At 43.6% G+C, this 22,614-nt stretch overlaps 1 protein-coding gene across 7 annotated transcripts in view; it reads left to right on the top strand.

Moving 5' to 3' along the window:
* LOC111865533 (high affinity cAMP-specific and IBMX-insensitive 3',5'-cyclic phosphodiesterase 8B) overlaps positions 1–22,614 on the top strand; it is a 292,551-nt gene that overhangs the window by 217,006 nt on the left and 52,931 nt on the right. For all 7 annotated transcript variants that reach the window (XM_023853639.2, XM_023853640.2, XM_023853641.2 and 4 more), the window contains one exon: positions 14,947–15,137. In XM_023853639.2, coding sequence (XP_023709407.1) covers positions 14,947–15,137 — 191 coding nt within the window. The remainder of the gene's footprint in view (positions 1–14,946; positions 15,138–22,614) is intronic.

Here is a 22,614-nt window from a genome sequence, read left to right as displayed (position 1 = left end):
TACGCTACCGTGTGCCCCAATTTATGGAAGGATAAGAGATTTATTATACTGGCTCAGGATCGTGGCCGATGGCAAATTTGGTATTAACGGTATTGAATTTCGGGTTCTGGTATCAGAGAGTTATTTAATTCCATCTCCTTAGTGCACAAGAGGAAACGCATCTGATGGGCCAGGAGAATGTTTTGAAATATGTTGTGGTCCCTCAGCACTGAAGAGGTGCCATTACAGGACACGTACAGTACGTTCATGTTACTAAGCAGGTAGAGCTTAATGCACGGCGGCAGGCGCGAGCCTGCCTTGGCCAGAGTATCTGGGTTACTCTCGTACAGAGCTACTTTTTATGAAGTCAACTGAGGTTGTATCATTCAGAGATTGTTATCCTAGTTAAGTGTGTGCTATACAGGATGAGGCAACTATAAATATTACAAGACTTTGAAAGGAGGCATGTACAGTCTTATGGCCTGCTGGACTTTAAGTATGGATTTGTACGTTAGCACTGCTGTAACGTAAAGAGAAGTAATTAAGTACGTACAAGACAGACCACGAGATAAAGGCACGATCAACGTGCAAGTACATTTGTAAACAAGGGTCTGTAATGTTATACCTGGTACGGTAAATGCAGTCTTAAGTACATAATTTGAAACAAGTAACTAAAATATAAAATTTATTCCAGAGGGTCTATATCTTCTACATAAAATGAACATCACTAAATGTCTCTAACTTCAGTAAAAGTAAAGCTATCACTGCAGCAGGCCGTGAAGGCCCATAGGGTTGTGAGACGTTGAGGGTCCCACATTATCTAGATAATCGGCTCACAGATGGCGGTAAGGTTGTCAGCCTTACGCGCCGGCCGCCCTTTACTCCAAAGAATATTCCTGGTACTCATTTCTGTTTGAGGCTGAGTCGACCCCAGGGCCATACAGAGGCTGAAAGGAATAGGTCAGTTGAAAAAATCCAGTGATCAACCAACTACGCTACCGCATGCCCCTCTTTAACTTCAGTATCACGTGATTTTATGGGGACGCATGCTTTTGTAATGCAGTTAAATGCGTTAGAAAAAATTCGACTTTCCTCTCTTCCAAACATTTATTCACGTGTACGTTTCAAAAACCAGAATTATAAGTTTTCTAACAGAACAGTTCATGCATTACGATGAAACTCTTTGGAATCTTGGACTGTGCTAGATTATTTGGAAAGACCATGCAACAAATGAAAACCTGTGTAAACAGTACTTTTTTTTTCTCCGTTCTCTTCGGTTTTTCTAGACCTTACACATTCGGTAGGACTCCTTGGGCGGGTGATCAGCTCGTCGCAAGACCTTTACCTATACACAAACACAGAAAAACGCACACAAACATCTATGCCCTGAGTGGGATTCGAACCCACGATCCCGGCTTCCGAGCGAGCGAAGACAGTGCATGCCTTAGACCGCTCGGCTACCGTGACCAGCAAACAGTGCTTTACAGACATAAATTTAGGATGAGGACGCCATTAAATCTTTGCTAAGCTGAAGGGACGCCATTTTATGAAGCATGGGCAGCACTGATATAATGGACGGTTCACACGATGATCAGGAGCTGCCATAATGTAGGAAGGTCGATTAAGTGCCAGCCACAAGAGGTTTAAGTCGCGGCTGGCCACATAGCCGACACTGTGTACCGAGATGTGGTGATGATGATGATGGCGGCGACTACTTGGAAGCACTGTTATTACCGTTATTTAGACACTTACCGCTAAATTTAACGATAAATTTGCGCACATTGCAACAAGCGCCATGGAGTTGATAAAATCAGTACCGTAGTTCTGGGCTTGCTGTGGACTGTTCCAGCAATTGCAACGGAAAGTCATATACTCCTAGGTCTTATTGTGCCACTGTACAAGAGAAGTCTGGTGATAAGAGAGTGATATGGGGAGGAGTAAGAAAGAAGTGAACTGTCTTCCTTGTCTCCTCATTTTCTGTACTACGTGACAAGTATTGTGGAGGAAAGTAGGAAAGTGTGTGCTTGTTTGTAACTTTGCAGCCCCCCTTCTGACGGCAGAGGAATTCAGTGAGACAAGTACTTTCCTTCTGTTCTATGTTTAAGGCTTCAGCGGGATTCAAGAAAATATTCAGTCCTTTATGCTTCAAGATGGGAATTGATTTCTGGTTTTCTCTTATAAATAAGATATTCATTTATGATGTTCAGAGATAAACTATGATACGTATGCTCACGTCGCTACTTGTTACTGGAGATCTGAATGGTTTGGAGCAGAAAGGGAGAGCCTGTGAGACAGACAAAATCAAAATAATGTAGAGTAACAGGAAAGCAAATAAATATACTTCTTATTCTTCTTCTTTGAGAACCTGTGAGACTGCTTCTTATTCCTGTATTAGCTTGGATAGAAACACATGAAGGACACAGCTACTAATTTCCATAAAAATCGGTATTTACAGTATTCTTCTTCTTATTCCTGTTGCTCCCAATTGGAGCATAGGGCATCCTTGAAACGCTTCATTTCACTTTAGTTTCTTAATCTAAGACAGTTATAATGACTCCTTGGGCGGGGGATCAGCCTGTCGCAAAGCCAGTACCTAACACAAACACAAAAAGAAACGGACATTCAGAGTGAGATACGAACTCACCATCTCAGCGTTCGAGCGCGCGGCATTTGCAGCATGCCACTTCATATGTCTTCATCTTTATACTTTCCATAACATGAACAATAGCAAAGTGTTGAGTGGGAGGTATACTGCTGACTTCCGAACACAGTCGTGAAGTTTCATTGAGAGGTATTCAATTTTGGTTGCATCATTAACTGACCAATGAATAAAGTCCGTGTAGGACAAGTAACACAGGTAGTCAAGAATCTTCCAGCCTTAATGGAAACTAAAATCTCATTACTGTCTTCATGAGTCTGCTATTGATCCCTGTATTGAGGCAGATAATCCAGCTCGTACCCCTCACCTTAATTCTTTAAGTTATAATTTTTTTATTGCTAGTGGGGTGGGACTAAGTCCCTTGTACTGCGGCCACTTCTGGCCTATTGTACCAGCCCCAGATGATAGGTGAGGGTGATTGTGCAGCAATTGGTGGAATGAAGGTTGGCAGGGGAAACCTAAGTACTCGGAGAAAACCTGCCCCAGCGCCACTTTGTCCACCACAAATCCCACTTGACCAGACCCGGTACGGAACCCGGGCCGCCGCGGTGGGAAGCCAGCGACTAACCGCTTGAGCTATGGCGCTGCCCAAGTTGTCATTTAATATAAGATCTACACGACGCCACATCCCAGAAGACGGCATTCTAAATAAGCAAACAGTGATATTCACAGTTTTGCTGCAGCGTGGTGGAAGAGTGTTTCGTAATTCGCAGTGGCTTGCATCGCCCTAGAAACCTTCTGCAGAGTCAGTGTTGAGTTGAGTGCTTGTCCTGCATGATCGGATTCTGTTTTTATCATGGAGACGTCAGTGTTTGGATGATGGATAGGGCACAAGGAACACGTGTTGTCCCAGGTTTATTTCAAGCTGCTGTCAGTATTCAGGAGGGGTCACTAAACGGGCGGACTTGCTGAGGAACATTACGTAATGCGGGATATCACATCCAAGTTTCTCAAATCGCTAGTGGTAACAGTCCCACTAGTTTTACTGATGATGGCAGTAGTGAACGCAGCAATATTACAGCCTACTGGGCCTGCTGTACTGTTACTGCCATCAATATTACTGTGAGCACTAGTGTCGCAATCACTGACATTGCTACCACTACTGATATCAGTGCTACTGAGATTGTAATTCTATTGCGACTCGAGGCACGCGGTAGCGTAGTTGGTTGAGGCACTGTGACACAAGCCGAAAGGTCTCGGGTTCGATTCCCGATGAGGTAATTGTAGTTTTTTTTCAATTATCTAACCCTTCCAGCCGCACTGTGGCCCTAGGGTATACTCAGCCTATAACAGAAATGAGTAACAAATCTTGGTGGGTAAAGGGCGGTCTGCGTGTAAGGCTGACAACCTTACCGCCATCTATGAGCCGAGTGTCTAGAAAATGTGCAAGCCACGACGTCTCACAACCCCACGGGCCTCCACGGCCTGTTACAGGGATAGCTTTATCTTTCTGGCTCTTATTGCGACCAGTGGTACTACTGTAACTGAAGTTACTCTCACTCTTTAGTGACAGCTATACGCCCTCTCTCCTTAACATCCGTTGTATTCTTATCATCCCGTTGACACTTTGGTCTTTCCAATGATCTACTCGCAGCTGGTCTTCTGGGCATATACTCTTCTCATCTCCCCTCCCCCCTCTCTGTTTCGAATTTTCTGCCCTTCAAGTGTTGTCTCAAGATAAGGGATTCGGATTACGGCCCTATGAGGCCGTGAGGTTGGTGTAGCGGTACCGACGTTTCTGAGGAACATTCTTTTTCCGTCTTCTGGATAGAAGTAGCAGATACAACACCCTGTTCTCAAACACCCTCAGTCTATGTTCCTCCTTAATGTCGGAGACAAAGTTTCACACCCATAAAGAACCACAGAAAAAAATTATAGTTTTATATATTATAATTTTTATGTTTTTGGACGGCAGGCAAGAAGACAAAAGGTTCCGGACTTACTGGTAGCAAGCATTACCCGAATTCAATCCCCTCTTACAGTGGGCCCCTATTTGTGATATTTGTCACCTCCCCTCGTAGAAAGCCGTTGAGACAATTCACATTCAGTTCTCGGTTTCATGCTTGCGACAGCTTTTCTTTTTGGGCAGTAGCCAATAACAACCTTTCGGATTTATTGGGGGCGGGCCTTGACAAATGCGTTTCGTAATGTTAGGCGTTAATGGTTGCCATCAACTGACCTAGAAGTAAGTTTTACCTTAAGTACTGATGATGCATTGCTAGTGTGGCAGAGTTGGTCGAAAGTGATTGAGTGAAAGATAAAATTGTGTATTCATAACGTATTGAGATTAAGCTGCAGTGACCTTTATGACGATTGCTCAGTTTAGCATGAAAGGAGAGAACTCTTGGCTGACTTTTTGGAAACGTATGACCCGTATTGGAATGTAAGACATATTCTCATTATTAGATTTCTGAGTTAACTTTACGTAATCATTGGGAAGAATAAATCCCTTTCAGGAGGTCTTCGTTGTTCAGTTCGTAGCAAATGCAGGCGGACTCCGCGCTAGCAATTTTCTTGGCTCAAAGTATCAGAAACCCCCGCCCCAACACAAAACCATGGAGCTCTCGGCTGAATTGACCAAAAGTTGCATGCAGCTAAAAAATGACACGCCCCTATTAAGCTCTTGTTCTCTCGTGACTAATCGTAATTAAACCACATAAATTATCTAATAGATTGAAGTTTTATCTTCAAAATTATCTATCTACCTCTGCCTGCCTGCCTACCTACCTGCCTACTTGCCCACCTGCCTACCTACCTACCTACCGTCCTCTTTTTTTTATTGCTAGTGGGGTGGGACTAAGTCCCTTGTACTGCGGCCACTTCTGGCCTACTGTACCAGCCCCAGATGGGTGATTGTGCAGCAGTTGGTAGAATGAAGATTGGCAAGGGAAACCGAAGTACTCGGAGAAAACCTGCCCCAGCGCCACTTTGTCCACCACATATCCCACTTGACCAGACCCGGGATCGAACCCGGGCCTCCGCGGTGGGAAGCCAGCGACTAACCGCTTGAGCTAGGGCGCGGCTCTACCTACCTACCTAAAGACCTATCCAACTACCCGTCCACTCACCCACCCACCTACCTACATACCCACCTATCTATCCACCTACCTGTCAATTCATCCATCCATCCGTCCGTCCGTCCGTCCGTCCCATCTATCTCCCCTCCCCCCGCTTGACTGCCTCTGTCTATGGCTCTACGGCCCTTGTAGACCTTGGCCGCTTTTTCAATTTCATAATTCTATGCACAGTCTGTAGGGTTCCTTGGACGGGGGATTAGCACGTCGCAAGGCCGCTACCTACACACAGGACAACACAAACACAGAATAAACGCACACACGTCCATGCCTTGAGTGGGATTCGAACCCACGACCCCAGTGTTCGAGCGGACAAAGACAGCTCTTGCCTTAGACTGCGCGGCCACTGTGACTGACTCTCAGAATTACCTACCGTCCATTAATATAGGACTTTCTTTGTTATAAATTAAGTTTATACATAACTGCTGCTAGATACTTAGCCAAACATACGACAGTACTGCAGAGATTCTCTCTCTAAGACAGCGATTGTAGTGATACAGAAGAGTTACACAATTCAGGGGGTCATCACATGCCTTGGCATATAAAGGAACCATGCAGAAGATGTCCGGATGTATTTCAAGTTAATTCATACGGGAATTAGTTCCAAATTACGTACTGCCACATTATCCGAGTTTTCCCTAATGCTAAGGTCATGTCGTCGGTAGCATAGAATGACAGATGAGCGGTAAACTATAAGATATTTGGAAGGAAGCAGTTCTGCTCTCATAGAGTCGCTATCCCGACATTTGCCTGCGGGAAAACTCGGGAAACAGCATCGTCTATGTCTGGGCCGAGATTCGAACCGAACACCTCCCGAATACGAATCGAGAGCCTTACTGCTGCAGTGACGACTTTCTGTAAGTTTGTGTTGGTGTGCTTCCACTTGCATGTTTTGTTTCGGGGAGGGTTCTACGTTGAAGGCAGTTAAGCTTTTGTATTAAAACAGGTAGAAGTTTTCTAGCGTAGTTGGTTGAGGGGCTATGCTACAAGCCGGAAGGTCGCGGGTTCAAGTCCCGACGAGGTCATTGGATTTCTTTCAATTAACCTAATCCTTCCAGCCGCACTATGGCCCTGGGGTCGACTCAGTGTCTAAGAGAAATGAGTGCCAGGAATTAATTAAATAATTGTTCTGGGGAGTAAAGCGCGGCCGGCGCGTAAGGCTGACAACCTTACCGCCATCATTGAGCCGATTGTCTAGATAATGTGGGACCCTCAACGTCTCACAACCCTATGGGCCTTCACGGCCTGGTACAGGGATAGCTTTACTTTTACGTTACTTTTCAGAAGTTGTCTCTGTGCTTAACTAATTAATCACTACGCATGAAAGCGCATGCGGAAGTGGATCATTCTTTACCTCAGCACTAGTTGGAGGTGAGTGGTCAGCTTCACCCCCCGGCCGCTTTATCCCCGGTAACCATTGGATAGGAGGCTGGGTGGGCCCCAGAACCGGTCTGGACGATATGGAAGTGAGAAAATTGTTGGCCATACCGGGACTCGATTTCCGACCCCTCGGTCGTCCAGTTCATAGTCAGTTGTTATTCCAACTGCGCTACCCCGGCTCCCCTAAGCCGTCATATTACAAGGACAAACGAGCTTCGACGATAATGGAAGCCTTAAATAGGAGTAGAATGTGGGTTACATGTAGACCACAGAAATATTACTCGATACATTTTCAGCGTGATTTATACAAAGAAACATAAAGATAAATTATAGTTTTATACACAGAAATATGTGTTGTCCATTACTATTCTCGACAGTGGAAAATGAGACTTGTTTTGATACATACTAACTGACGTCATATGTATAATTTCGGTGGGAAATTATTGAACAAAAAATCTATCGAGAAAATAATTTTCGTGCACTTGCAATTTACGTATATGTTCCTGTAGACACAGAATTCCTGCAGCAACGCTGTAGGCTTGTGTTTGGTTGCTGCTGAGCTCGAATTTAGACCGTAGTACCGGGTAACCTGGCTGTTTTTTGTGGTTTTACTGCGTCCCTCTTGTAAAATGCGATTAAGAAATTAATCGGTTTATTCTAAACATTTCCCTTTTACTTTTCCCCAGTTAAACCACTTCGAAGCCATGCAGTTTAGATATAGACAACTTCGTAAAGTAACCCGCACAAGAAAACTAAATAAACACATTTTGTGATTTGCATGTAGAGTAGACTAAGATATTATTTTTTTTTAAATACAGGCGACTGAAATTGCATTTCAATGCAGATTATGGCTGCCTTATGCTGTCCTGTTTCAAATGCCAAGAAACCCACATAACGAGAAAATAGTAAGCTGTCATTTAGGGTATATATTAAGGTATGCATGCAGTAACAGGAGCAAAACGCAACACAGAACACGATACACAAATGTATGTAGAAAGAATGCTCACATGAAAGAAGATTGACGTAATTCGCGTGTTTGAGTGAGACGTAGGATGAATCCTGAAAAGTTGTATTATTTAGAATTCATCGACATATATGACGAATACAGATTTTATTCATGAAGACATCACGGCATGCAGTACAATAGTTTAACGTGCATAAAGACACCTGAGGATGGCACATTAGTGCTGAAACATGTAGTGTGGAAGTGAAGAATAAGGTGAAAAATTGTATACACTGTAAGGCGGTTAGCATAAACGATGGACATGAACCGTATTTCCTTACGATTTGTTTTAATATTATCCCCATTATGCAGACACTGTGAAGACTTCGCGGGACCCCGGGTTTCACAGTCTTATACTTCCGGCCCGATTAATCTTGGTTGTACCATGGCATGTGTGTATTGTTTACACACCGTGGAATTGTAGAGTGCTTCAAAATGATGAACCGGAGAGAATATCGGTGAATGGTGTAATACTGTATCCTAACATTTACTTACGGGGACTAAGGAAGAATAAAGTGGTAAGTCAGGATACCCCATGTCCTGGACAGGAATCGATCTTTTTGCTTCCCTCCACACCGTGATGTTTCGTGGCTCTGCTAAGTTGAAGAGGAATCATTAGAAATAAAGTTCCTTTTAACCGAGTTAAAGTTAATATGATGAAGGCTGTGAAATTTTTAATTACTGAATGAAAACGTGGAACATCAGGACCTTCTTATCCCGAATGCTAATTAATTTTGTTTTTCCATTTCTGGAAACGAACCTTTATAGAAATACGTTGTCATCTAAGAAGTTCACGTGATATGAACATAATATGTACAAGTATTGCTGAAATAACGAGTGTTAAAATAAAACAGTACGAGCAGAAATGAAAACGGACAAATTCAGTATCGGGCGGATGATATCAACTGAGCACTGAAGGACTGTAACTCCACTGAACATGAGAATAGAATACATAAAATTATTTCGAATGAAAGTGTGATTTAACTGTCAGAATTAAGCCTTATGCACATTAAGATAACGGATCTATTTATATTAACTATCTGTGTCTCTTATGGTCGTCTAGCTGACCGTTATCGATAATAATTCAGTTCAATTCCTTTATTTAAGTGCATACCAACAGCGACTGGCCTATAACAGTAGTAACAGTGATGATAATAATGTGACGTATTGTATCTGCTCTTCTGGCCCTTTGGTTGCTGGTTGCAGCTGCTCCTCTAGCCGTTCCCTCTCACCTGTTGGTACTCCGAGTTTGCAGGTTGCTGCTGCGTCCTTCTTATCCAGTTCTGATCCTTTTTTTTTGTGGATAATTGTTTTCGGGGTATGGATTACCTTAATGCTGGGCGCCAGTAAGCTTACTGTAAAGGCTTACATTTCGGGAAAAAGGGGGGGATGAACCGGAAACTACAGGTGCTAGGTACCGCATTCTCACTAGAGCCATGAGATTCTGTCTCAGGGTGAATACGGGCCTCGCGTCAGCGGGAAAGATAAGAGTGTTTATAGCCAGGCACTAACGCACACTGATTAATTGGCACATCTTGATATACATGTAACAGCACTTGTTGCACTCCCTTAAAACACCTTGAAATCGCTCAAACGTTGGCGACCGGATCCCTGGCTAGTAAAGTGCCTTCTCAGGGATTCTCCTGCTAGTTCTGAAGTGGACGGACGTGTTAACCCATTTTGTGGAATTGAAAAATACTCTTGCGAGCCTAATGCTGCCCGTTTGCCACAAGTTGTGTAGCCCTTATTTATCGTATATTCAACTGTTCACCGCGAGCCATTGTGATCTCTCAACTTTGTTTGTAGACACATTAGAGATCAGAGATTGGTAGTCCTTCTGCGAGCAAATGGGGTAAGGGAACCTATCTAAATATTTAAAGCGGCTGAGCAGAGTTTCTCTTGTGATGACAATCGCGGAGCTGGTGAGGAAATTTCTTGCCTGTTGTGGAACCCGAAGGTTCATTACCGTGTTCATATATACCCACCGCTGGATCGTAACAGCGTGTATCTTTAAGATGCATTTTAATATTTACCCCCGTCTACGCTTAGGTTTCCCATGTTGTCTGTCACCTTCAGGTTTTCTGATGAATGTTGTATATTGTTTATCTCCTACACACATCATACATGTCATGAACCCCAACCCTTCCTTTATTTTATCACCTAAATTATCTTTCGTGAAAAACAAGACTAGAAATTTTTAAGTTCCTCTTTATGAAACATTCTTCAGACTCCCGTTCCTTGTCTTAGGTGAAAATAGTCAATTCATCTATAGTTCTCAAACACTCTCATTCTATGCTCTTCCTTGAAGCGAGGGAGAGTTTCACACCTACCCGTACGTGAGAGGAACCACCTTGCGTTCCCGAAAACAGGTCTAAGTCTGAAAATCGTAAAGTCGAATTCATTATAACATACGATGCTGGAGCTCGGGGCCCAGATCCATTGTTACACATTTAACCTGTATTTTGCTAGTATAATTATAATTATTATATAACTAATGAAGGGAGATCAAGTACCATGTTAATAGCTCTTAATATTATCACGTATTTCGGGTTTGCGTGACGAATAATAATGGGTTTTGGATTTGATAATTGGATTTATTGGCTCTTCTTCACAGTCACAGTCAATTATAGCGCTATCGCTGATCTACCCACTTCGCCAGTCCCTAGGACATGCGCCATTCTCGTCCTTGTGCTCTCAACTGCGCCCACAGCTATTCTGGAACCTCTTTATATAGCCGTGACACGAACTACACAGATAACATAGCTTCTACTGTTGAAACGCCTTAGTTGATGTTCCCACATGATCGCTACCCAGCCAGTTTATTGGCTGCTGGCTGCTGCCTAGCGACAGTCCCACATTGTTGTCATGCACTTAAGCGGGAAGGTGTTTATCGCGCCGTTGTTTGGCAGTGGGTATACACGTTACAATATTAAAAGTAAGTTAATGTTTTTACCATGAGTCATGAAAAGTTACGATTCGAGCCACCGGAATGTGTACAAACTTTATGAATAATTAAGTTAAGAGTTTATCAAAGTCCGACATGTCCAACACGCCGTAGAATTTTGATAAGGAGCTCTTTATGGGGGAATTTAGAAGCGATTCAGCTTGGCAAAGTGATCGCTGAGGTCTGAACTCTGAATAAGTTGTACAAGTTTCGAAGTTCGGGTTTAGACTCGTGAGACCGAAAATGCGGGACTTAGAACTGTTCTATGTCCTTTTAACAGGGTCGTAAGTCCGGATATTCTTAACTTGTGACGTCATAAGTTTATGCTATACTGTACGATATTTTTCTTCGTATGATCAGTGGACAACAAATGTTGGCCCATTTAATCAGCTACACGAAATTCTGCTCCCCGACATTTCTTGACAAGAGAAACTGCGCTTTCCCATGTCTTTGTACGAGTAATTGCTCCTGACCAATCTGTTTACCATTGCATAACACAAAGACGTGTAACAGGCCGCTCCATATGCTGCACTGTAGTGTGTGTCCATACACGTTAACCTTTATACTTAACATTCACTGCTCTTATGGGTGCGTGGCGTTTTCCCGAAAGCCGAAGTGATGCCTAAGACTGCAAAAGTATACAGTAACGTAAGGTTGTCCCTGCTCTTAACTAATTAAGCATTACGCCATGAAGGCGTACGGGTGAGTGGATGTATAGATCCACATATTCTTGAACTTGGCACTAGTTGGAGGTGAGTGGTCAGCTTCACGTACCTGCCGCTTTACCCCCGGTACCCACTGGATAGGAGGTTGGGTGGACCCCAGAGCCAGTCTGGACGACTTGAAGAGCAGAAAAGTCTTGCCCCCATCGGGAATTGAACTGTGACCCCTCGATCGTCCATCCCGTAGCCAGTCGCTATACCGACTGCTCTATCCCTCTGCTCCAAAAAGTATACATAAACTTTAAAGGCAAAATGAGGTATGAATGGGATAAAGTGCAAAGAAATCTTCCGTTATAAAATAATTAAATTCACATGCAACGGTCCACTGTTTCGTTCTTACACTTCCTCGTATTACTGAGATGTTAGAACTCTATATACCTGTACTGGATGAACAAGTGATCAGAATTAAGGCTTCAAAGCTGTATTGTTATGGAATACTGCTTTAAAGGCATAAATGTAATCAGATAACTGCTCAGTCTAAACCGATTAAAGAACTATTTTTAGTGGATTGCGATTTGTTTCAAGAAGCCATATTTGATTATTGAAAATGCAGGCTCTGGAATTTACGTATAGCATCCTCTTGTTTAATTTTCTCGGAAATCTCAAGACTTGGAAAACGTATAGTTTGATTCAAAATTATTGTCGGGTTTTCCGTGACCTATAATTTTCAAACCGGAAACAAAAATATACAGCTGTTTATTGAATATGAAAGTAACTCAGAAAGTTTTATTACCTGTAGAATCACTGCTGCAGAATGCTAAAGAACTTCTATACGCTCGCCTTTTGTGACACGTAAGGTTTGAAAATTATAGGCCACGGAATCGCCGACAAAATTTAGAATCGTTCTGTATGTTGGATATTATGTACGTGGTCTGACAATAAAGTTCGTGAACTCATCGCGGTGGACGTGCTACATTCTTCATTTATAAATATCACTGTGGTCGCGTTCAAAGGAAGCTATGTACCGATGCCAGCGCCTAGTCCAACCTTCGAAACAATTTTGCAGTTGGTTTTGTGGAATGGCTTTTAGAGCTGCCGTCCTATTACACCTGATGTCATCAGTTTCATCAGAATGTCCTCCTTTCAATATTTCCTTTATCTTTGGGAACAGAAAAGTCACGGGGGCTAGATTCTGTGAATAGGGAGGGTGTTCCTGCACAGTTGTTGTTTACTAGCTAACAACTCTCGCGCAGACAATGCTCTAATTCAAGCTCCTCCATTCTCGCGACGGCACACCAAAACACACTCAGAAAGAGATGCCATAGATCAACAACAACACTGCCGTGAAACGCAGATTTGCCAAAGTCATCAAACCATACTGAGATTTCTGTCCACTGCTGTCACGGCGGCAAACACACGGTGACTAGTTCACGAACTTTATTGCCAGACCTCGTTCATTCGTCTCTATAATGTTTGTCTGAAATATTTAGCGAGATATCACAGAAATACGGGGTGTGTTTGCATATAAAGTGGTCGTTAAAACAGTCAGATCTGAATGAAAATGCAAGTAGCCGGACAGTGTTTTTATAGTAGTTTCCAATATCAAATTTCGCAAATATCCGGCCATCCTTTCTCTGGCGGTTTCATATGTACTAACGCACGGAGGACGCGGATGAACCAATCCGCAAGGTTGCGAATGCGCCAGAAAGAAAACGAGAGAGGACAATTTCGTATGCCTTGATACTGAGTAGTTTTCTCCTCATGGACAAACACATGGGGGGATTTGCTGAGCCCTCTATACGGTTCATTATTACATATTCTGTTTGCCCTTCATTTCCTTCTAGGTGAATATGAAACCTAGAATCTTCCGTACGAGCTGCTGCTAGGATAAAAAGGCACTGTTTCTCAGTAATTAGAGAGTAGCTCCGACGCCTGCAAGAAGAATACAGCCCTCGCTCCGAGCAGGCTAAGTGGATTATAGATTTTAGGCAGGCTTATTTTTTAACTCGCTGGGTTCGTACAATATGACACCAATCCAGAGGCTATAATTAGATTCTTCCTCCCAAGAATAACAACACACATTTCACTCTGATTTTCCGGTTTATGATACCATTTAACCGAGTAGGCTAGTATAGCGATAGCACTGTATATTTGTATTTGGGCAATGTTCAGTTCGAATCTCGGTCGGAACACCGGCTCTCCTGACTGGGGTTTATCATGGTTTTCTTCAGTCCTTCCACAAAAATTCCGGGGTAGAATATCGATTAGGCTACTACAGCGGTCTTCCAAGTTTAATTTCCAGTTCCTTTGACGCTAACGATTCTACGAACCAGTTTTATATAAGCCGAGCTTCTGGTAGCGTTGCTAAATAAACCGTAAACACATAAATAAGCAGACTGGTAAGTAAGGCAGCGTACTCTTAAATGAAAAGATTTTAGTGTGTTTTGTTAAATACCTATTAATGCAGCAAACGTGTGTAGTACTGCACCTTTACTGCCCCCCCCCCCATTACGATTTCATTGCATGCTGTTTAAACGCAGGGACAACTTTACCTACTAGTGATATGTCTGTTGAAATTTCAACGGGAAAATTTGACGTTTCCGAGTTCTAGCCACTGTTTCCATGGATAATCATTCCAATGACCCGCTATTATACATGATAACTCTTGAGCGACAATTTGAAATCATGGACTGAATGTGCATGCTGTAACGTAACGTAGCCTTAAACCGTATAATCTTTTTATATATGTATATACAGGCTGGTCCATGTTAGGTGGGTCCCTTGTCACCACGGCATGGCGCGTCCTCAGGTTGCGGATGGAGGAGACGCCCTCCAGGTATGGAGGGTAGCTGCGAATATATTGAATAGACAATCGCAGACAGTCGACAAGGGGTGGTCATCCAGCTTGGGGCTGGGCGTGGGGGCTACAAACTCCTCACCATAAAATATAAGCTTCTTACGATAATTATCAAGAAGTCTTGGACCTGGACGGATTCCTTGGATAAACGACCTAAGCGAAAGAAAATGCATATCTGGCTCAGGATAGAGACCAGTGGAAGGCTCTTGTGAACACGATAATAAACCTTGGGGTTCCATAAAATGTTGGGAAGTTCTTGAGTATCTGCACAAGTGGCAGCTTCCAAAGAAGGGCTCAGCTCCATAAGTGAGTGATAGAGGCTGGTAGACAAGCAGCGACTGTGTAACTGAGTGTAGGAAACTGACGAGCTGCCTTCTGCGTGTTTCAGGTTCTGCTGGCGTTTGGAAAGGAAGACTTCCAAAGTGATGCATTTTGGTTGGCGTGTGAGAAGCTGGGATATGAATGCAATTTGGCAAGAACTCGAGATTCTGTGTTAGAAGCTTTCCAAACCAAGAGTCATGAGATTGTCATCATAGATACTAGGAATCCGAAGGTCATTGACGGCGAATCATTATGCAGGTAAGTCTACGAATTTATTCGATCTTATAATATATTAGTTAAGGGAAAATTATCTTGCAATCCGTATTCATAATTACCATTGTTTTATGCATTATATGTTATAAGTAGTCAACTCGTCTTTATCATTTCGTTATTTTGGTGAAAAACTTATTGAAAGGATATTTTTTCTTTATGTGTGAAAAATAACATTTCAGAAGAAATACGTGGTACAGTCATTCATTTCGTGGACTGTGGTTTTATCGCATCATATTATAGGTATTCACATACACTTACACAGATCCTCATTGACCCTCAAAATAGTTGTCGTTGGCCGTTATGCATGTCTGCCAACGTTGATATAGCTGCCGAGAACAGTGCTGAAACATACTGGCAGGAAATTCCCGTACGGCGTCTCTTGTGGCAATGACGACCTCCTCGGACGACTGAAACCTACGAGCACGCAGCTTTGCTTTCAAGCGGTGAAAGAGAAAGAAATCGCATTGTGCGAGACCAGGTGAGTACGGAGGGTGTGGCAAAACGGTGACCTGTTGCCTTGCCAGTTCCTCTTGGACAAGAACAGAACGATGTGCAGGGGCGTTGTCGTGTAGCAGCAGTCAATTCTTCCTACGCCAAATGTTTCGCTAGGGGATTTGCCTAGTTTCAGGCAGAGCTTGATGTTTACCCGTTGTTCAAACTGCAAAATTTTCAATTTGCGCCACTCGCATATAACTGCAGTTCACAATAGAGGCCGTAGTTCTGCTTACACTGCTTGCACACAACTGCCTCTTGCTGTGACGAGAGATGAACCGACAGGGCATCATATCGTGCCTCAACCTAACCGCTGTAGTGCACTGCAACGACGCTTTGCAGCCAGTCCAGGAACCAGCTGTTGTGTTAACCTTGAGTGTCTTGTGACGTCAATAGCTTGCATCACGTGACCAGTATCACTCCTAACAAAATGGCTGACAACGATATGTTGTTTCGCCACCGTGCTGGCATCGAATTTCTTGTGAAAGAGGAAATCCCTGCTGCAGAAATTCACCAGAGACTTCAGCGTGCTTATGGAAGTGTGTGCATGGGTGCGAGCAGTGTTCGAAGATGGGTGAAACATTTTAAAGATGGCAACACCAGCATCGAAGATGAGCCTCGGAGCGGGCGTCCTCGAACAGCCTCAACTGAACGCAACAAGGAAAGAGTGGATGAGATCATTCAAGATGACAGGCGTGTGACTGTGGACACAATAGCCCGAAAACTTGGAATAGGGTACAGTGCAATACGGGAAATGATTGAAAGCTTGGGCTATAGGAAAGTTTGTGCTCGTTGCTCGTTGGGTACCGCGGTTATTGACCGAAGACCACAAAGGTCAGTGAGAAGCCATCACCTCAGAACTGCTGCAGAGATATCGACAGGAAGGCGATGATTTTTTGCTCTGTATTGTGACAGGTGACGAAGGCTGGTTTCACCATTTCGAGCCTGAAACGAAACGACATAATATGGGATGGCACCATTTGCATTCTCCATCAAAAAAGAAGGCAAAGACATGCCATCAACTGCGAAGGTGATGGGCACGGTCTGCTGGTATGGAGTTTATTCTGGCCGAATTCCCGGAACCTGGGCAAACCATCAGTGCTGCTCGTTATGTCTAGACGATGCACAAGCTCCGTCATGCATTGCGTGATAAACGTCCGGGACGAAACATAAGCATCCTGCATGAAAACGCTCGCCCCCACGGCGCTCGCCTCACATTGGAAGCATTTGCAAAGATGGGGTGGGAAGTTCTTCCACACCCCTCCTATAGCCCTGATCGGGCACCCTCCGACTAACATCTTTTCGGATTTGCAAAGGATCAGCTGCGTGGGCAACGTTTTCAAACAAGGGAGGCAGTTCAGAAAGCGGTGCGTCAGTGATTTGCAAAGATGGGGTGGGAAGTTTACAGAAGGGGAATTTTCAAACTCCCAGAACGCTGAGAGAAATGTGTACAAAGAAGTGGCGATTATGTGGAGAAATAAAGAAAGGTCTGTAAATTGAGGTGGTGTATTTGGTTTGTCAATAATAAAGCATGCTACTTTACAAAATATTGTTGCTTATGACTTTCAGTACGACCTTCATATTTATAAGAGATTTTTACGTAATTCAGCTTGTAGAAAGTTTGACATGTCTGTTGTAATTTTAATATTCGATTAAATTTCAAACTCCATAAATTTAAAAGACGAATCATTTACGGAATTAAACTTGTAAGTAAAACTTTCACAGAATTACGTTGAGTAGATGAAGGGAAGCATCGGTTTGACTGGCATAGTATCTTCGAAACTAACCATATAAATTTCACTTTGGAGTTAGGTTTATACTCCTAAACTTTGACAGCCGGGATAGCGACTGGCTATGGGCTCTACGACCGAGGAGTTGGAATTCGGGTCCCAGTAAGGTCAAGAATTTTCTCTCCTCCACGTCGACCAGACCAGCTCTGGGGCCCACCCGACCTCCTTTCCAATGGGTACTGGGGGGCTCTTTCCCAGGGGTTAAAGCGACCGGGGCGTGAAGCTGACCGCTCACTTCTAACTGGTGCCGAGGTAAAAAAACATGGATCTGTACATCCACTCACCCATATGTCTTCATGGTGTAGTTAGGCACAGAGACAGCTTTACTTCTCTTTACTCACAAACAAAATGGACGTTCTTTCGCCGGGGGGGGGGGTTAAAGCGGCTGAGACATGAAGATGAACACTCACCTCAATCTAGTGCCGAGGTTACGAATCCTCCGCTCCTCCATACGTCTCTGTTGTGTTATGCGTTTTAAGCAAGAATAAATTGACCTTTACCCCAAGTATTGTTATAGCATTTATTGACTGACGCAAAGTTACTGAAAAATGCCTGAAGTAGCGACGCTACACTCAGCCGGTCTGACTGGCCATGGGGCGTGATCGGGATTCGATTCCAGTCAGGGTCAGAATTTGTATTTATCACATCCATACCCGCTTTGTCTACCGCACAGCGTCCTGTTCTTTCCCGGGAGATTAATTTGCCGGAACGTAAAGTCAGCTATTTACTTCGGTTTGGTGCCATTGCTTGGATGCATTGAACTTAGCTCCATGTCCTGCATTCGACTCATTTATTGGTGTTTAGCCAAACGAGTAAGTTGCGCCAATAACTCAGAATGGTAAAGTGGGTAGGAGATGTTGCTTCCACCGGGCTGAAGAGACCCTCTGTCGAAAGCCGAATCAGTTGATGATTGTCCATGGCGATGTGGAGTGGAGGAGGGAGTGTCTTGTATCGAGGCACTCTCCCAGCAATCATTCAGGGGGACAGGGAAACTACGGGAGTAGCTAGTCAGGAGAGTGGTGCTTCAGTCGAGAATCCAATTCCGTACTTCCCTAATATAAGTCAGATGGGTTATCGTTGGTCCTATTATTCGGTTAATGGTGGATATTCTATCGTACCTGTATCATTCGAAAGTAAGTTGTATACGTCACTGCTGCCGCAATCTGCTCTGAGTGATACGGCTTAGAAGAGGTAAATTTCATGCCTTTGACATACTGCAAACATAATAAACACTAACAGCTGCTGTCGACTCTTGGAATTGTGTTCCAGACACTGGTCCAGTTCTGTGACTTTGACACATACCGGACGTCATATTACGTCATATTAGATTTGTATCTCTTTGGAGTTGTATGTCAGAGAGTTGTGTGTGTGTTTGTGTATATATACTCGTATATATATATTGTTTTCCTGTTTTTGTTTTTTTAGTTTCTTTGGGTGGGGTGAGACTGAGCCCACTTAGTACGTCGGCCACTAATTGGTCTATTGTACCAGCCCCTGATGATAGATGATGAATGTGGAGCAGTTGGTTGAATGAGAATTAGCAGGGGAAATAGAAGTACTCGGAGGAAATCTACTCCAGTGCCACTTTGTCCACCACAAATCTCACATGTCCTGACNGGAAACGCTTCTTTTTGGCACTGAGGATTACAGAAGTTTCCGAGAGGCTGCATAAGTTTTACGAGATGTTATCGTTGTTTTACATTATAAAGTTGTTCAAAATGGCGGCAGAGAACTTCATTGCATGTTCTGCACCGCCTGGTCGTGTTCCCGGCATTTCTCGGTTGGTTCCAGCTGCTACTGCAATTCTTGCCACAAGATCATGTTGTGTCTGCATTGGAATCTCGTACACCAGTCTTTGCATGTACCCCCAGAGAAAGAAATCCAATGGAGTCAAGTCAGAGGAGCGAGGGGCAGGTTACTGGGCCTCCACGTCCAATCCCTCTGTTGTCAAAGGTTTTATCTAAATACTCACGGACGACATTAGTGCAGTGTGCTGGGGTGCCATCATGCTGGAACCACATTTAACGACGGACTTCCAAAGGCACCACTTCCAACAGCTTGGGTAAGGTCTCTTGGGGGAAGTGTTAGGTAAATATCACCAGAAAGCCACAGAGGTAAGAGGTAAGGGCGTCCTTCTTCACATTTCAGAGGCCCTAGTGCTCAAAGAAAGCGTTTCCGGACATGGGTGTATTAACATAGTATGATCAGACTGAACCCATCAATCTACCGCAGAGCTTTGTAACATATATTTATTTACATCCTGTATATGTACACCGGATAAGCGGATTACAAGTAGAACATCACTGAAGTTCTGTGATCGCAAGCGTGTCTATGATCTTACGATATTACATGCCAGGGTTTGGGCATCCTAAAATTGACTGTGATCGTCAAATTCACTGGTGTCCCTGTCGAGGCTAGTTAACCACCACTACTTCAGATTGCATAAGCTACCATTGATAACGGAGATGTTTGACTGTTCTTATCTCTGTAATATCTCATGTTATCTCTGATGTGTAAGATCGAAATATATTAAGTGGGCCCCTTGTCACCACAGCATGGCGCATCCTCTTGTTAGAGAATGTTGTTCCAAAAGTATAAAGGGGCTTCATGTACATTGAATAAGCATTCGCAAACAGCCGACAAAGAGTGGTCCTCCTGCTCGGGTGATTGTTGTAGAATCTGCTCGCCTTATTGTTTCGAAATGTTGCATGACACCTTGAACGTCTTCGGACCAGTGATTGGCTCTTGTAAGCACGGACGCAATATAATGCGGCGAAATTCTTGATTAACCGAACAACTGTTAGCTTCACAGGCAGGAGTCAGTTAAGAGCCGAGTGTACAGAGAAACTGCAAACGGATCTATATACCAGTTAGTGTGTTCAAGCAACAACGCGACAACTCGGCTTGTCTTAGATAGTGGCCCGATTCGAATCTCAGTTGGGACATCGAATATCCCGATTGAGATATCCCTCGAAGCAGCCTTCCAGATATTACCTGTGTGGGAGCTCCCCACATTCATGTTTTCTATATGTCCGACTCTAGGCTACATAAGAAGATACACTGAGTTACAGTTACGGTTCTAGACCTGTACGTAGTAATATCCAGGTGTTCACCTTCAGTGTGCTACTACCGCGTCCTTCCCTTTTCTTGCCAATTCATGACGTTCATGACTTCACCGGTCATCTTGCCATTCCTTCGAGAGCATCGTTGAATAAGCAACAAACGCGTCACAGAAGTAAGGCTGTACAGCCCTACCAACTTAGTATGAAACCAGACAGAACTTGGTGTCTAATGCAGTAACTAGCGCGGCTTGTGTCCATATTTCTACTATTCAGTCAGCGATGCTCACCTTCTCCATTTTTTGAAGCCTGTCTATGGCCCACGTTTTTTTTCTTGGTATCTCCATGTATTTGTACAATCAGTCCATTATGGACTATAAGTACACCTTATGCGATACTTAATCTAAAGCTTAAATACTAGGAGAGATCCTGTCGGGGAGAGTAATGCTTCAGTGAGCATTCTCTACGGATCTATTTCGAGTGTGACTTTGTTATTTTGTGTATTGCATTTATATGAAGCGCGTCGTTAGGTCGTTTGGTTTATGCATTTTCAGTCTTCTGGGCTCGTCTGCATCGTTTAATAGTGTGGTTGCCAGTTCATTTGGATGTGCTATTATCTTGTATTTGTATTTACGGCTGATGTTTGTGGTTTCTTCCCGTACTGTAGATATGCCTAGATCGGCGTGTAGCAGTCTGTTTGGGACGTACCACGGTGCATTGCCTATAGCGCGAAGTACTTTGTTTTGAAACCTCTGTAACATTTCTATATTGGATGTACTTGCAGTTCCCCATAATGGTGCTCCGTAAGTCCAAATGGGCTTCAGTATTGTCTTGTAAACTAGGAGTATGGCCCACGTTAAGACAATTATTTTTCTAATTCCCAAGAGGCTTGAAAAGTCTCACTCTTCTCATCCTCATTTGAGAGGTATTTAGTTCGAATCCCTCTGTCTTAAGTCAAAACTTTCCTCTGTGAGCCTTCCAGGTAAGTTTCGCGATAATTTTTCGAGGTCTGTCAGTATCCCTTTCTTGTGGATGGCAGTTCAGAATATTCTTTGGAAATATATCATCAGATGAATTTTCTTTAATATTTTCTGTTCTCAGAATTACTGAATGTTTGGACTTTATCTATCGTCTTGCATTCCAGAAACTAGAAAAGACAACCTTTCGGAAACTGTTTCCGTTTCCGTCCTCAGGTGATTGGGGACACCTACTCTGTTGGGTCCATTGGAAAGAGCTGACCTCAATCACTGGGCAGTTGAAGTCAGCTCTTTGTAAGGAACCTAACCTCGGTCACTGGACAACTGAAGTCAGCTCTTTGTAAGGAACCTAACCTCAGTCACTGGACAGTTGAGGTTACCTCTTTCTAAGGGACCTAACCTCAGTCACTGGACAGTTGAGGTTACCTCTTTCTAAGGGACCTAACCTCAGTCACTGGACAGTTGAGGTTACCTCTTTCTAAGGGACCTAACCTCAGTCACTGGACAGTTGAGGTTACCTCTTTCTAAGGGACCTAACCTCAGTCACTGGACAGTTGAGGTTACCTCTTTCTAAGGGACCTAACCTCAGTCACTGGACAGTTGAGGTTACCTCTTTCTAAGGGACCTAACCTCAGTCACTGGACAGTTGAGGTTACCTCTTTCTAAGGGACCTAACCTCAGTCACTGGACAGTTGAGGTTACCTCTTTCTAAGGGACCTAACCTCAGTCACTGGACAGTTGAGGTTACCTCTTTCTAAGGGACCCAACCTAAGTCACTGGACAGTTGAGGTTACCTCTTTCTAAGGGACCTAACCACAGTCACTGGACAGTTGAGGTTATCTCTTTCTAATGGACCTAACCTCAGTCACTGGACAGTTGAGGTTACCTCTTTCTATGGGACCCAACAAAGTAGGATGGGAACAGACCCAGTAATTCTGTGTTATGCACCATCGTCAGAACTCTTTAGAATCTACGTGTTCTGTTCTCTTCAATGTCTACACGTTTTTTTATGTATTTTATTCCAAATATAAACTGTGTACATGTTCTCTAACTTTATTCTTCATCATGGTCAGGCCGGTTCATATTCTTTCCTTCTTCACACCTCTTTATTAAGTAAGCTGTTGCAGTTAAGTGATTGTTGAAT

This window comes from Cryptotermes secundus, unplaced genomic scaffold (assembly GCF_002891405.2).
Source record: "Cryptotermes secundus unplaced genomic scaffold, Csec_1.0 scaffold722, whole genome shotgun sequence".
NCBI lineage: Eukaryota > Metazoa > Arthropoda > Insecta > Blattodea > Kalotermitidae > Cryptotermes > Cryptotermes secundus.
This window is presented reverse-complemented; position numbering and strand designations above follow the sequence as displayed.